The 16,305-nt window shown below is 35.2% G+C and overlaps 1 protein-coding gene across 1 annotated transcript; it reads right to left on the bottom strand.

The window, feature by feature from the left end:
• Window positions 1-1,384: 1,384 nt before the first annotated feature.
• On the bottom strand, window positions 1,385-1,993 carry LOC106872283 (histone-lysine N-methyltransferase SETMAR-like). Its single transcript, XM_014919208.2, has one exon. It carries the CDS (start codon window positions 1,991-1,993, stop codon window positions 1,385-1,387), a length of 609 nt encoding a protein of 202 aa, XP_014774694.1.
• Window positions 1,994-16,305: the final 14,312 nt, after the last annotated feature.

Raw genomic sequence — 16,305 nt, 5'->3', positions numbered from 1 at the left:
GAATTCTAGAAGTTTTTCATAGGGTTCCTTCCATATGATGAAACAATCATCCAAATATCTTTTCCAGTTATCCATTAAAAAGATGTGGAAAAAGTGTCCAAATTTCTGGCGTGAGGTTTCATATAGTGTTAATTCAAAAAAAGGAACCCTATGAAAAACTCTCATGCATCCTTATTTTTCTTACCAGTTTATACATGAACTACTATTGAACTACAAAAGCTCAAAGACAATATAATGTATGGGTATATTTATTTTTTTATATATTATTGTTTTATATATTATTTTCTTCATTTTGTACTTCTTTGTAAAAAAACATTTTCATTCTCCTTCTTCTTGATAATTTGCTTTTTCGCAATGAAAACCGGTTAGAAGAAATCTTTATTAAAATATGCTTCCAGTTCAGCATTCTGGCTTTTTTTCATTTTCCTATATACATATATATATATATATATATATATATATATAGGTCATAGTTGTTACCACCTCAACGTGATTGTTCTGTACAGAGTAATGTTACTGCTCATTTTAACCCCAAGAGGACACATCCTCCAGCTGGTTCACAACACAATATCTGTGTCCATTATATTACAAATAAGGAAGCGAACAACTCCCATCCAGTGGTGACAGGACCAGTAGACCAGCTGGTAACATTGTTTTGTATGGAACAACCAGATTGAGGTGGTAACAGCCATTACTTTTCAGTAGAGTTATTACTTGCATCTCTTATAGAGATTTTAGAACTAGCTACTTTGCTTGTTACATATATATATATATATATATATATATATATGTAACAAGATATATATATATATATACACACACACATATATATATATATATATACAACGGTGAGTCAAATAGTAATGCCATTTTGTTTAGGACAAGTATAATTACCAACACAAGAACATGTATCATACATCAAAATGAAGCTGGTCCTCTGTGGATCACATCCCTACTTCTCAGCATAGTCACTGTTTCTCTCAATAGCAATGTTCCACCTTAAAATGAGTGCCCTGTAAAATTCCGTTGACTGTTCTTTGAGCCACTTCTTCAATACAGTTTTCACTTCCTCGTCACTGGAATAAAATTTGCCTCTCAAACCCTCTTTCATGGGGCTGAAGAAATGATAGTCTGAAGGTACTAAATCTGGTGAGTATGGAGGATGTGGTAAAGTTGTCCACCCAAATGAGGCAACTGTCTCCCTTGTCCTGATGCTTGTGTGTGGTTGAGCATTGTCATGCAGAAGGAGGAAATTGTCGATTGGCAAGTTGGGTCTTACTCGTTGGATTCTTGCTCTGAGCTTCATCAGGGTCTCAATGTAGGCTTCAGAGTTTATTGTTTTGCCTTTTGGCAAGAAATCGACCAGAATGACACCTTGAGCATCCTAAAAGACAGTCGCCATGATTTTTCCAGCTGACTTTTGCGTCTTGAACTTTTTCAGTGGTGGTGACATAGAGTGGCGCCATTTTATTGACTGCCTCTTTGATTCTGGTTCATAATGATGAACCCATGTTTCATCACATATTACAAGCCTTCGAAAGAAGGTGTTGTCTCTTTGACTTTGTATGAGAAGTTTAGTGCAAGCTTGCGTTTGGTAGTCGGCTCTCTTGGTACCCAATGGGCACACACTTTTTGAAAAGCCAAGTGATTCGACAATGTTGTAAGCACTTCCATGGCTCGCTTCAAGGTTTTCTGCCAACTCATCAAGAGTTGTGTGCCTGTCTTCTCTGATCAGAGCATCTGCTTTTGCTTTGTTGGCAGGATTCACAGAAGCGGGCAGTTGGCCAGATCGGGGTTTATCGGCTACGCTCACAGTTCCCACCTTTTCATCTTTCAGATGACAGACCCACCTGCATACATTGCTATAATCTAAAGTATTGTCCTCAAATACATTTTGTAACCATCGGTGAATGTTCACAGGGATTTCCCCCTCAGCAACAAGAAAGTCAATCACTGCTCTTTGTTTTTGATGTAACTCTAAAGGGGCAGCCATTTTGAATTTTCCTTACACTTCCTAATTTGGGTTGGGTGAAGTTGTTTTTGTTGATATATTCATACTTATGACATTTGTTTTATTTCTATTGGTTAGAGAAAAAAAACATTGTACAACAGAAATATGGTGAGATAAGACATAACAAAGCATGTATAATTAATGTACATTGAAAAAGAAAATGATTTATAAGTGGTTAACTTCCTTAGTATTAAACATATATTTGTGGGAGAGAAAGAGGAATAAACAGAGAGAGAAACAGTGTCTCAGGTATAAAGATGCTGGTTGTGGTTGCCCTGGAGATTGGGATATTAATACTGATGATAAAAATGATGATGTTGACAAGGAGGCAGAGGATGAAAGAGAACCTTTAATTAGGGGTAACATATTGAACAGTGCAAAGGTAAGATATTCAAAAAATAATAAATAATAAATGGACCATAATGGTCAGTATCAAAAACAGAAACAAAACAAAAAAAAAAACCCTTCATTTTGGTGCTAATTTTAAAGGACTGCAATATGTTGCTAATGACAAGAAATGATTTTGTTATTGATGTCAAATCATAATAAATATAACCTGAAACTACTTTTCCTGTTTATCATTTAACTCGTAACCTTGCCATTTCTTAGTTTCTTCATCAAATTTGATATCTAATCATCACTAAAGTCTGTGTTTCCTCTTCCTCCACACTCCTCCTCTTCTTCCCCTTCTTCTTCCTTTGCCTCCTTCTCTTCTTCTGCCTCTCTTCCTCTCCCCCTGTCATCCTCCTCCTCCAAATCATCTTACCCCTTCTTTAATCATCCCCCACCACCACCTGGAAGAGTAGTAAATTATGTATGCAAATACATGAATATTGTCATCTCACATAACATTAACATAACTGAAAGGAAATAACCTCATAGTCAGTTTTTTTCTTGTCTTTTAAGTCAGAAGAGTAGGGTAGTACCCATGATTCTTCACAGGATCTCTGAGATTAGTAGGAACAAAGAAGTGATCTTCAAACTGAGTGGATTTTGCTTAATGCAATCAAAGTACCTGGTGGTAGTGTTAAACCAAGTAACAAATTAGTTCAACCACCTGAGTAGGCCAAACAAGAATGCATTTTGCACCAAAAGCAAATATGAGGGTTTCTCGTGTGGTATCTAAAGGAACATCATTGTTTAAGTGAGGATAAATATTACCTCTCAGTATTAATACTGCTTCTGTCACAAATATAAATTTCTTAACAAGCTCACTGAATAATCTTGACACCAGCACCTGTTCTGTCACTGTTTTTCTATATATCACTAGCAGGGAGATGAGTTGCTGCTATTTCTAGCAGTTGAGTATCCATCATTGACAAAACCAAGGAGGTTTGAAACCATGTGATCTAGTGGTTTTGGTGCTGGAGGTGGCAAGGATTTATCTCCCCACTAGCAATATAAACTAGAGTGCAATTTACACCAAAAGCCAATATGAGAGTTTCTCTTGTGGTATATACCGCAGTATTTGTTCTGGTAGAACATTCACATTAAAGTGAGGATACTGTCTCTGTTGCAAATATATAAATATTGCAGGACATCTGATCCAACATTCTAAACAGCTCTGCCAATCCATTTTCATGGACTGATACTTTTTAGCTAACTTTGGCAGAATTTGAACTCAGAATACAAAGGGAATTAGAACAAATGCTATAAGACATTATATCTGATGCTCTAGTGATTCTATTATTTCACTGTGTAGAAAATCTATCTCAACAAATTCTATGGGATTCATGCCAACATGGAAACGTAAATGATGATGATGACATATCATCATCATCATCATCATCATATATGTGTGTGTGTGTAATACAGTTTCCATCCACTAAATTCACTCACAAAACATTAGTTAGTCTCGGACTAAAGTAGAAGACATTTGACCGAATGCTCTTTGTTAGCAGCTATCAGTGTGAACTGAGTCTATCATGGCTTCTGGACTTACAATACTGTCTGTGGGATTAAGGGCCTGTTCTGTTCTGTATCAATATTATAATGGAGCAGGTTTTTTGCAAATCAGGATGGCTTCACTGTAGTACAAGGCAGCTTCTTTTTTCTGCCTTTTACAATGATATTTCTGCTTGTATCTTCAGATCTTATATGTCTCATTGCTTTCTAAGAAGACTAAGTGAATCTTGTGAGTCTGAAGTCGATCCCTTGATTCTTTGAACTGAAGTAGACCATTTTCATTTATAGTTTTGCCGGTTATCTACACAACATCTCACCAGGAAGTAATTTGTAAAAAGGTAAAGGTTACTGAAGATTCAGTTAGGTCTTTGCTTGACCTTCCATCCAATCCTGTTTTTTTTCTTTCCACTATTTGAACCAGTAGTTCTCCATTTCAGCACAACTATGGCTACTATCATCAACTTCACAAAAGGAGAGAACTTTTATGTCATTACACAAACAAGCTGACTGATCTATTCTACAGCAACAAGACTGCTACAATTACAAGTCTTTTAAACAGGGAGGATAAGATGGACTATATAAACACTGATATGTGATGGCAGTTTCTTTGTCAGCTACAATTACAAGCCAACAAGGGGTTCTCCATGCAATCACTTGATTTGTAAGAAATAGTAGCCAAATCACTCTCAGATCATACCTTTCTGTCTTATAAATGATGAGGATAAAATGGACAATATAAACACTGGTATGTGATGGCAGTTTCTTTGTGTCACAAGGAAGAGTGGCTCATCCTCAAGTGCTATGCGAATCAATTCTTGGGCTTTTCTTCTGACCTGTGTTTAGTAGTTTTAACCCTTTAGTATTTAAACTGGCCATATCTGGCCCAGATATTCTGTGTCTTATGTTCAAACCTGCCAGATCCAGCCTTTCACAAATGCCCTACAATGTTAGTCAAAAAATAATACAGTCATATCATCAAAGTCTTAAAGCTACAAGATGATACATGATTAATTCCAAACAATGTAAATAAATAAGCATTACATTAGACAAAGTGATCTAAATGCTAAAGGGTTCAGGTGTGAGTCAGTCCATACAATTCAATCCCAATCATTAGATTTGGAGGTCTGACTACAGTGGTTTAGTGGGCTAAGATGGCCACAGTGACCAGCAAACTGTAGGTTTTACTTTGGAGTGGTCTTTTCCTCAGTGAATTACCTTACATGACTGGAGAGCTTCACCTACCCTTTAAACACTGATACAGAATAAAACCAAGGCTAAAAGTTATTTGACAATCAGTTTGTTCACTCAGGGCTGCCCTTGGATTAAACAATAACAATGACAACAACTATTATCACTAGCCACACCACAGAAATCATCATCATTGTCGTTGTCATCTCTATTATAACCATCACCATCATAATGGCCATCATCACTTAGCATATTATCATCTGCCTGTCTGCTAGTATTGTTGTACCGATTAAAATCTTCACCCTCACTGTGACTACCATTGTTCTCACAACCAACACCACCAACACCAACAAAAATAACAACATCAGCAACAACAATTTTGTATTTATTTTGGTGTAATACATTGGATAGATGGAACATTAATGAAACATATTGACAGCAACAACTTATCCTTATCTCTACCTTTTCATCATTTTCTGGGTGAAATTGTTAGTTCTTGGAAATATAGAAAGAAAGAGAGGGTGGAGGTTGAGCAATAGAGAATGAGTAAAAGAGAGAGAGAGAGAGAGAGAGAGAGAGAGAGAGAGAGAGAGAGAGAGAATGAGGAGAGAATGAGAAGAGAAATAGAATCTTCAATATTTAAAAACTGTGTTTCCAACATATATTCAAACTATAGAATCCAAGACAAATTTTACAAATGGCCATTGAGAGAAAAGAGAAGTAGGAGGAGGAAAAAGAGAGGAGTGGAAGAAATAATAGGAGGAGGGAGAATTGAAAGAGAATGAGAGAGAGAAAGAGAGAGAGAGTGAGATATATTGCAATGAGGTTTAAGAGAATGTTTTTTTTATCATTTTTACTGAATATAAAAATATAATCAATACTATCAATGTCTGTGAATTACAAATATTTTGTAACAAGTTAAAACAATATATTTACAGGAATAGTTTGTCTTTCCTTTCCTAATAAAAATAAACCATAAAGAGAAAAACTATACAGTTTTTTCTCTTCCATTTTCATTTTTTTTTTTGTCTTCTTTTGATGAGATGTATTTATATTTGTATCTATGAAGCAACTAATGGTCATGAAAGCAAATCAAATAAAATGAAATAAAGGAAGCAGACCATGCCAGACTTAGAAGAAAAACATTCACTTCACATAGACACTGACTTCTTATGTAACTACAAAAGTCCTCCACCTGGAAAGCAAAACAAAACAAAACAAAATATAAAGGAAAAAAGAACAGCAAAGCAATTTATAACTAGTAGTCTTCTCTATAACAAAAATAAACAACTTTATTTAACCCTTTAACGTTCAAACCAGCCAAATCTAGCCACCCATAAAAAATAGTGATATTTGTTCAGACCAACTATACTTAGGCTCATTGACACATTTTTTCTGGTTGCAGGAAAAACTTCTGTTAGATCAAAGAAAAAGTCAAGTTTTCTTAGTTTCATCAATTTGCTATTTTTGTATCATGAATACTAATACAGTTGCTATTATGAATGATACTAGGTTTCATTATTTCCTTATTTCTGGATTCATTCCTGTCTTTGCTTTTTCTTTGCTGTCCTGTTTTGTAGTTTTGAGTGTTGTGTATACATGTGTGCACACATGCATGTATGTGTATGTGTGTGGCTTTAATAAAAGCATATTACTCTACCTTTAGTATTTGAGTACTATTTTTTCCACCTTGTTTTGCATCTATGTGCTTACTTGTGTGTGTGTGATAAATATGTGATCACTACTCCACTGCTGTAATATGTCATATCTTCTTAACTTGCTACAAGTTTTGCTTTGTGTACAATGGGGATTTCATATAAAGAAAAAACAACTCAAGTTTTTCTTTGGATACCAAATGCAAGAAAATGCCTCTGAAGATATCTGGTATCTTTGTATTACAAAGACAAGCATATTTGTTCAGATTTCCTTGAAATGGATCAGATTAGTGACCAGGAGAGAAATATGCTTCATTTAATACTATTCGGTTATATAATCCTATGATCTATTATCAGAGCTTGTCAAAAGACCTTATCTTCATCTCTTGAATCTAGAGCCAGTTAGCAAAGTAGCCTTATTTTTCATTCATTTCTTTTCCTAAGTTAAAGGTTTGGCTGAATTTGAGCTCAGCACTATGCTTATACAGCATTCAATAATTATGTGGTAGGTGTTTACATAGTTAGATCTTCATATCTTTGGCATATTCTGTTTGTACATAAACTCTAAAGACCCTAATGTATTCATACCAAATTTGAAATGTAGCAATATTACATGTGTAATCTGCAACAGATCTAAATAACAATTCACAAGCTACAGCATCTACGGTATGTTTGATCTGGGTAAATAATCATTGCATAATGTAACAATCTAAATGGCCAGGGCTTCATTTTTATATTATTTTGGACTAGTTCTTGCTTCCTGTTTTGGTGCTTCTCATAGGAAGACATGTGCTTGTATTTACATATCAGAATATTCTTGGAAAATATAAGTTTCTTGGGTGAGAATTAAAATAGGAAGAAAATCAATTAGTTTATTATGTTTATGTCTATATTAATAGTTTAAATATATACATTTATACATATTAGTTTAGTAAGTTTATTTGTAAACATACTGAAATGTTTAAAACATTTTTCATGTTATTGGAGATAAAAATTGAGTTTTTTATGCAAGAACTTTCAGGAAATCATTCAGCCAGCATCAAATCTAATGGTTTAAAGCTAGTTGACTTATTTCAAGTCCACAGTGGCTATTGCATTTGTTGACAGAGATGGTTCATAACTACTCACCAGTGGACATAATTTATTACATAACAAAGGAATCAATTAGCTCAATTTATGAAACTGTATGTATAAGTTTAAAATATATTTATTACTTCTAGCAAGGTTTTTATATATTATACACTGAAACTAATAAAAGTTTCTGTTGATCTTTGTAACTCATTAACTTATTAAAATGTTAACATGCTTTAGTAAATGTTATATATATTTCATAATATAATGCAAACTTCCTAACTAATTTTAAATTAACAAAAATCTGCTTGTAATTTCTGTAATATATGTTGCCTCTTTTAACCATACCTATTGTTAAAGAGGATTTTTATTAATTCTATATCAACATTGTACAAAATTATTGAAATATATATTGCAACTCAAAGGATGTATAAAAAAGATATTGAATAAAGGGATTGTAAATATTCTGCTTTATATGTTGAACGTGTTGTAACATATTTAATGTATAAGCAAATATATTTCAACCAATGAAAATTACCTTTACAGTGAGGGGAGGGAATAAAATAGGCTTAAAGACTTATGTTAATATTGGTCTAGGAAAAAATGGGTGATAACTTTGAAATTAAAATGTTTGAATTCCATATTAATCCTTTAGCATTTAAATTGGCCATATCCAGCCTGAATATTCCACCTGTTTTATGTTCAAACCAGTCAGATCTAACCTCTCATACCTATCCTACAATATCATACTAAATATAAATAATCACATCATCAAAAATCTCGAAGTTATGAGATAATACATATTAGTTCAAAACAATGTGAATAAATAAGCATTACATTTAATAGAGTAATCTGAATGTTGAAGAATAAAAGCTCAATCAAAAATTGTTTCATATGGTTAGCCTTTCTTTGTCACACTAACTTGTGTGGATACCTAGTTAATATATATTGTGGTATGGGGAAAAAATGTAGTTTATCTACTTCACAAATCCTCATGTAATGTCAATCTTTTCCAGATTGAACATATCCATGAGTACCCTACCTGCCTAACCTCTGGCCAGAAGCTAGCAGCAAATTCTCTGAACTCACACAACCACCACATTCATCCCAAGTGGCAGCTTCAAAGCAAAAAGAGGCCCATGCTAGTCGCCCTCCAGCTCACATGACCTCCCTTGCTCCTGTCCTTCCAGCAAGGCCTCTAGTCTGTTTGCATGATATCGCTGACCCTATGCTTCCAGTAAGGCCCACATGCCTTCCTGATTTCAAAGTCTACCCTATCATCTCACTTGAAGTCAAAATCCACTATCTATCTGGGCAGATGTCTCTCCCACTGTGACCTCCATAGAGATGTCTTCTGACAACTTAGTGATCCTGCAGACATCCATGGCAGCCGTTATTATTCCTTTTCCTCATTGAGAGGTGCAGCATGCCATTGGGAAGTTGACCCAGACTTCATCCCCTACTTGGATGAGGGTAAGCTCTCTTTCTTTTGCAGGTCATTGTGATACCATACATGGATATCACCAGTCATATTTGAATATTACTCTATGTGATACCAACTGGGGATACATATTATACAAATTACTACCTCAATTGGTGAGATATGCCTCCATTCCGTCTTGGCCTTGATTGTGCGACGGTGTCTCTCCATGATCCCATTTTCACTTGGCCTATACACCATTCTGAAGAAGCAGTTCATGTTCCACTTATCAAGCATTTCCTTCAGCACCTTCAAGCAAAATGCTGTTGTCAATCAGCAATTCATCCACAGGGCCCCACGCCAGGTATATCTTCTTCAAGATTTGTGCAACTTCACCTGAAGTCCCTGTTTCGATTTCCCTCTATATTGACAGTTGACCATTGAGAGATACAACCACTGCCATTTGTTTCCAGTTGTGTTCCATGAGGGTGTTACCCCCCACCAACCAATCAGAGCAGGGTTGATGGATTGACACCTGTTACACCCCCAACCACTTTCTGAATGCTCTGATAATGTTGGAGTTAATTTACCTGGCTAGTTACAGAGTACTACCTACCCCCATATAATGCATGGCATGCAATCTCCTTAGCTCCAAGTCACTCAGCTGATACACTGCAGCTATCCTCCACTCTGAATCATCAGGCACTTCCAATCAGGTTTTCTTCACCCTGGTTAGAATCTCTACCTTATTTCTTTCCAAGGGCACAAAGTCCAAGCTCAACTTCAGTTCGAATTCAGTAGCTAGCTCTCTCAGAATAGTTAGGAGGTGCGTTATTATTTTTTTTGCTGCCCTTTTGGGCTTCAGTTCCCTGCAGTCCCTCACCATGTTCATCCATTTTGAGGTATGATGCAAATGTGTTTCCCTCCAAATACAGAACAATGAGACCTATGACATCTTCAATGCTTTGCAGCCTGGCCACCACCTTGATCTTCCAGGCCCAGGTGATAACATCTCCTTTGCCACAGAAGGGTTTGATGGCATCTCTACTGATCCTTATTTTTGTTGATGTATTGTCCAAAAATGGAGGGAGAAATGCACAAAGGCCAAAATAGCTTGAAGTATGGGGAAAAACATAGCTCACCTATCTTTCAGATCCTTTCTTAATGTCAGTTCTTTCCAGCTGGTATATATCTGTGAGTGCCCTACCAGCCTAACCGCTGGCTAGAACCTAGCAGCAAATTCCTTGAACTCATGTGGCTACCACATCTGTCCAGAGTAGCAATCCCTAAAGCAAAAGAGGCTAATGCTAGTCATCCTTCTGCTCACATGACCTCCCTCGCACCTGTCTTTCCAGTAAGGCCCCCATGACCATTCTCGTGACATCACTGACCCTATACTTTTAGAAAGGTCCCCTGCCCCACATATATATAGTGATTGTTTATCACTTGATGAGACCAATGCTGGAAAATGTTACACTCATCTGATGAGATCTAATAATACTGAAACATGGCTAGTTATTACCATAAATATAAATAGAAAATTAAGTTATTACTAATTCTATTTTGAATGCTTTTATTTCCTCAGTGCATGATTAATTCAAATTTTAATTAAGTAAAATTTCAGAATTGTTGACCCTCTGCTTTGGTCAGATTTGATTAACATTAAGCACTGGAATTGTTTCTTTCTCCTCACTGCGAAGATGGTTTTGATTAGTTGTTAATTTTCAGCTTACTATATTAAATATGTTTGCACTCACTCACCTAGAGCATTTCATATGGTTGCCAAAGGTAAGTAATTTCACATACACATTATAATGTGAGATTTATTTAAACCATTTTCCTTTTAACTCACTGTTCCTGCTCTAACAAAAATACATTCAGCTATTTTAGCCTAAGATGTGACTTTCTTCTATTTGAGATTCTTCTATATTTCTTCCATCATGATATTCAATGACTTGAGTAAGAGAGGAAAGAAAATATTAATAGCCTGCATACTTTTAATGTGCAGATTTCTGTTTGAAATTAGGTCATTTTCCATTTGTTAAATCTTTATGCTTAGAGCTATATGAGTGCATGTGTACATGTGTGAATATATGTATGTATCTAAGTAAGTGTGCATATATGTATAAGTATGTATCTGCATATATGTATATATAAATACATTTATACATACATGTACATACATATATACATATAAATACATACAACCAATATTTACATATTTACATACTATTATTTGTACTTTCATGTGAGACTTGAGCACCACTATTTGAAAAAAGAATTATATATATATATATATATATATATATATATATATATATATATATATATATACATGTATGTATGTATGTGTGTATATATATATATATATATATATATATATATATAACAAAGTGATAGATATATAGATATTGTTATAGATTAGATGTTGGTTGTCTGCTGAAGAATTTTAAATCAAAATACAAAAGTAGTTTGTTATTGTCTTTCTCTAAATTCTTAAAATTTAAACATGCCAAGACTCCATAACAGTAGCATATTGGCTGTAACTTGATTACTTTGGAATTTGAAGCCTTTTCAAACACTGAGCTCTGTATGAAGAATGTAATTAAAGTATTCTTGTTAGTCACAGGCTAAACAGCTTGTCCATTAAGCAATAATACTTGCCAAAATTAAATTATGATCCTTGCCAAGGCTGAATATTTATCTTAAAGTTCCCTTATATTACCCTGTACTTCTATATTCTTAGAACTATCTGAAGCTCTCAATAGAAAGAATTTTTCCTCTCTCAGATGAAGTGTCAGTCTTAAAATACCAGGTTCCTCTTCTCTCTGCACCATGCAAATTTATTCAAACTCATGAACTTCATTATACAAAGTTTTCATTTTAAATGGAAATGCCACTGGTTATTAGTTGTTTGGATGTCAGTCTATGAGTTGAATGGCCAATGGTTTTTATCCCATCTTCTGCACAGCAATGTCTTTCTGGATGAAACACTTTATTCTCAATGGCTTCATCTATCTAACTGTGGATGGATACCACAGGTAGATCATTTTCTTCTTTGATATCCTCTTCCAAATCCATAAAGGGAGTGGCTCAAGACAACAATTGTGGTGTATTCAACATTTGCCAGTTTACATCCACCATTTAGATCCTATTAGCAAAATATTTCCAACACAAAAATAGTAGGCTGTATCTTCTTTTTTCAAAGTTATGTTCAGTTAGAATTAACCAATGTTTGTACTTCTGACTACAGCAATAACTTTGAGATGTCTTCAGATGTACTGCAAGGAGACATACTTGCACTTTACCTCTTTATAATTGTTACAGATAATACAACACGTCTATCTTGCATTGTCAGTTTTAAGTGACAATCCCTTGTCAGGTCAAAGGCTATTGACAAGTTCTAGAACTACTTCTGCAAAGTAGCACTCAAACTCAATGAATTAAAAACCGAAGTGATGTTTATTGATGACCTGAATCCTGAAACCGTGTATCCTGTCTCAAATTTGACTTCCTATTGTAATATTTTTTACTATGTCATATGTGTGACATGGTAGACTGTAGAATACTTTTAGACAATGACACCAATTTGAATAGATAACAAGCATGCAAGCTTTACTTTATTGGAGTTGGTCAATCAGTGACAGAATTAGAATGCTACTTTTCAAAACTGGACAATAACAGGAAAAGAGATAACATTTTGAACATTACTCTCTTTTACAATTTACACTTGGAGATCTTTTCAAGAAAAATCAAATTATGAACTGAGAATTTTTCTGCTGGTTCTACTATTGCTCTATAAATAGCAGTCATACAATATACTTGACAAATATTTTGTCAGTTTACAGTAGTGTTGAGACAAAAATCCTCTTGTGAATACAGGTATCTTGGAGAATGAAACAGAAAGATGTGCAAGTATTTTGCCAGGCTAACTTACTCTTAAAACATTACATAGAGTCAAGCACTCCCAAGGGTACTATTAAAACCAAATGGAGTTTGAAGGTTTCATTTAGGTACTGTTGCAAAGAGGAAATTACCAAATGGATTATGGATCAAATTATTGCATTATGGGCCATAAGTTTTCATTTCTTTGGAAGCATTTCAATATATCACGATTTAAAGCAACGAAGAAGCCTGTATGTAGTTACTGAAACTGCTTGAAATAGCAGCCAGAAATCCTTCAAATTTTATTTTCTTGTATTCAAAATAAATGAACAATTTGGATAACATAATCTTCAGTATAATATGCCAGATAAAAAAAGGTGGTTTGGTCAAATTTATCTACTTAACTACCTAAATAGAAATTCTGAGTCCCATCTTCTTAGTTATACTGAAATAGAATGTGGGACTCTTGGACCATAAAGACCTCGGTTATTGTTATATTGAGCTATTTTATTTTTTCATTTTAATTTTACTGTTTTATGTTGCCTCAAGATGATGAAAGTAATAGACCTAGAGCATTAGTGTTAGCAAATAAACATTTTGTGTACAATTTACTAACTCTAATATGGCTTAGAGATGGTTTCAAATATCAAACAAAGCAATGCTTATTAGAAATTGTTGATAGAAATGTTGTTTACTCAGAGTATGACTGACTGGGCCTAGTGAGTGTAAATGTTTGTTGTGTATGTTTAATTCATATGGATGTTTAGTGCATGTATGCGTGCATGCTTGTGTGTGTGTGTGTGTGTGTGTGTGTGTGTGTGTGTGTCTATTGTATCAGTGAGTTTGGTGAAAGATATATTTGTATTTTTCATGAATACGTGTATGTGTATCTAATGGATATGCGTGCATAGCATGAACATGCATATGTGTGTTTAGTAAATATGTCTATATTTACCTAATGAATACTTGAGTGTGTCTGTGCGGATGTTTATGTGTATCTTGTGAAAGTATGCACTATATGTCTAAGAATATTTCTATATTATTAGTTTATATATATGTCTTTATGTGTATACATACATACATACATACATACATGCATACATGCATACATACATACATACATACATACATACATACATACATACATACATACATACATAAGCATGTCTCTTGCATCCCTCTTCAGCTCAGCAATTCTAATCTTTTGGGTTCATGGGTGCTGGTGCCATGTAAAAGCACCTGTACCAGTGCTGTGTAAAAGCACCCAGTACACTCTGTAAAGTGGTTGGTGTTAGGAAGGGCATCCAGTTATTGAAACCATCCCAAAACAGACATGGAGTCCAGGTAGCTCTTCAGCTGACCAGCTCCTGTCAAACCATCCAACCCATGCCAACATGAAAAATGGGCAATAAATGATGATGATAATGACAATGATGATGATGATGATATATTAGATATAATTTTATTCTGTTTATTTTTCCCTTCTTTGCTAACTCAAATTAACCTTAATAAGATTTGAGCTCAGCACCAAAATCTAAAGAGCATCATGTCAAGCTAATCTCATATTACTCATAACTTATGAGGGGGTACTGAAAAGTTCCTGGCTTTAAGCATTTTGCTAATGGTTCGGTTGGAGGCCTAACCTTCAGTGCTTATAAAAACTGAAGGATTGCTGCAATAAGTATGTGAATCTGCGAAGAGGAATATATTGAATAAAATCATAATTAACTGATCCTTCTGTATTTTCTTTTACCCAAAGCCGGGAACTTTTTAGCACCCCCTTGTGGTCATTCTACTATCAGTCTTACAGATTATATTGCTTACTTTCTTGTTAATGAAGAAATTAGTGCTTATAAGCTCAGATATATTACAACCGATTTATTATAAAGGCACAAACCAAACAAGATTTTCTAATGTTCATACATTATCCAGATGCATTAGCAGCTTAACTTGAAACTGAAACCAAGATACTTACTCAAGAGAAAACAACTGTCTATTCTATGTTACTAACAATAAATATTATAATTACAAACATAAAATGAATTATATGAAAATAGTCTTGAAATAAATATGTCTAATAACACCTGCAATATTATCAATCAGATTTATAAGAAAAGGAAATAACAATGAATTTCTAGTTAATATGAGTGTGTGTGTGTGTGTGTGTGTGTGTGTGTGTGTGTGTGTGTGTGTAACTGTCAGAAGGAAATGAGTATAGTGAAGAATTCCGGGTAGAAGTAGAGTGTTCACCAAGGATCATCCCTCAGCCCCCTCTTATTCATCATAGTCCTCCAGGCAATAACAGAGAAATTCAAGATAGGTTGTCCTTGGGAACTCCTCTATGCTGACGAGCTGGCCCTCATAGCAGAATCACTACCAGAACTAGAGAAGAAATTTCAGGTTTGGAAGCAAGGTTTAGAATCGAAGGACCTTAGAGTCTATGTAGCAAAGACCAAAGTTCTAGTAAGTAGGAAGGCGAACACATCACACACCTCTGCTCGATCTGTAGAAAAGGGGTAGGTAGAAATTCCATAAGATGCACCCAGTGTAAGTTATGGGCACATAAGAGGTGCAGCAACATCAAAGGAAGATTAACCGGGAAGATAGCTTTCACATGCAGCAGATGCACAGGGGCAAAAAGCACCACAGATGCTCAGAAAACAGACTCCATCACACTCCAGGGGGAGAAACTAGAAGTAGTTAATAGCTTCTGCTACCTAGGTGACCAAGTTAGTAATGGGGGTAGATGCTCAGAGAGTGTTACCACTAGAATAAGAATAGCCTGGGCAAAGTTCAGAAAGCTCCTACTCTACTGGTGCCTCTTGCTCAGAGTGAGAGGTAGACTGTATGATGCATGTGTGCAAGCTGCCATGCTTCACAGCAGTTAAACATGGGCCATGACTGCTGGAGACATGCGTCGGCTTGAAAGAAATGAAGCTAGCATGATTCGCTGGATGTGTTATATCAGTGTGCATACACGACAGAGTGTAAGCGCCCTGAGAGAAATGTTAGACATAAGAAGCATCGGATGTGGCATGCAAGAGAGAATTTTTCCATTGGTATGGTCATGTACTGCAGATGGACGAGGAGAGCTGTGTGAAGAAGTGCCACTCCCAAACAGTGGAAGGAATCTGGGGTAGAGGGAGACCCAGGAAGACATGGGATGAGGT

Source organism: Octopus bimaculoides, chromosome 1, assembly GCF_046866305.1.
Source record: "Octopus bimaculoides isolate indiv1 chromosome 1, ASM4686630v1, whole genome shotgun sequence".
Lineage (NCBI taxonomy): Eukaryota > Metazoa > Mollusca > Cephalopoda > Octopoda > Octopodidae > Octopus > Octopus bimaculoides.
Note: the sequence above shows the minus strand (reverse complement) of the source record. Positions and strands in the feature narration are given on the sequence as shown.

Bases quoted from the DNA above. Each gene is read 5' to 3' on its own strand.
- LOC106872283 (XM_014919208.2), bottom strand. From the start codon at position 1,993: ATGGCTGCCCCTTTAGAGTTACATCAAAAACAAAGAGCAGTGATTGAC.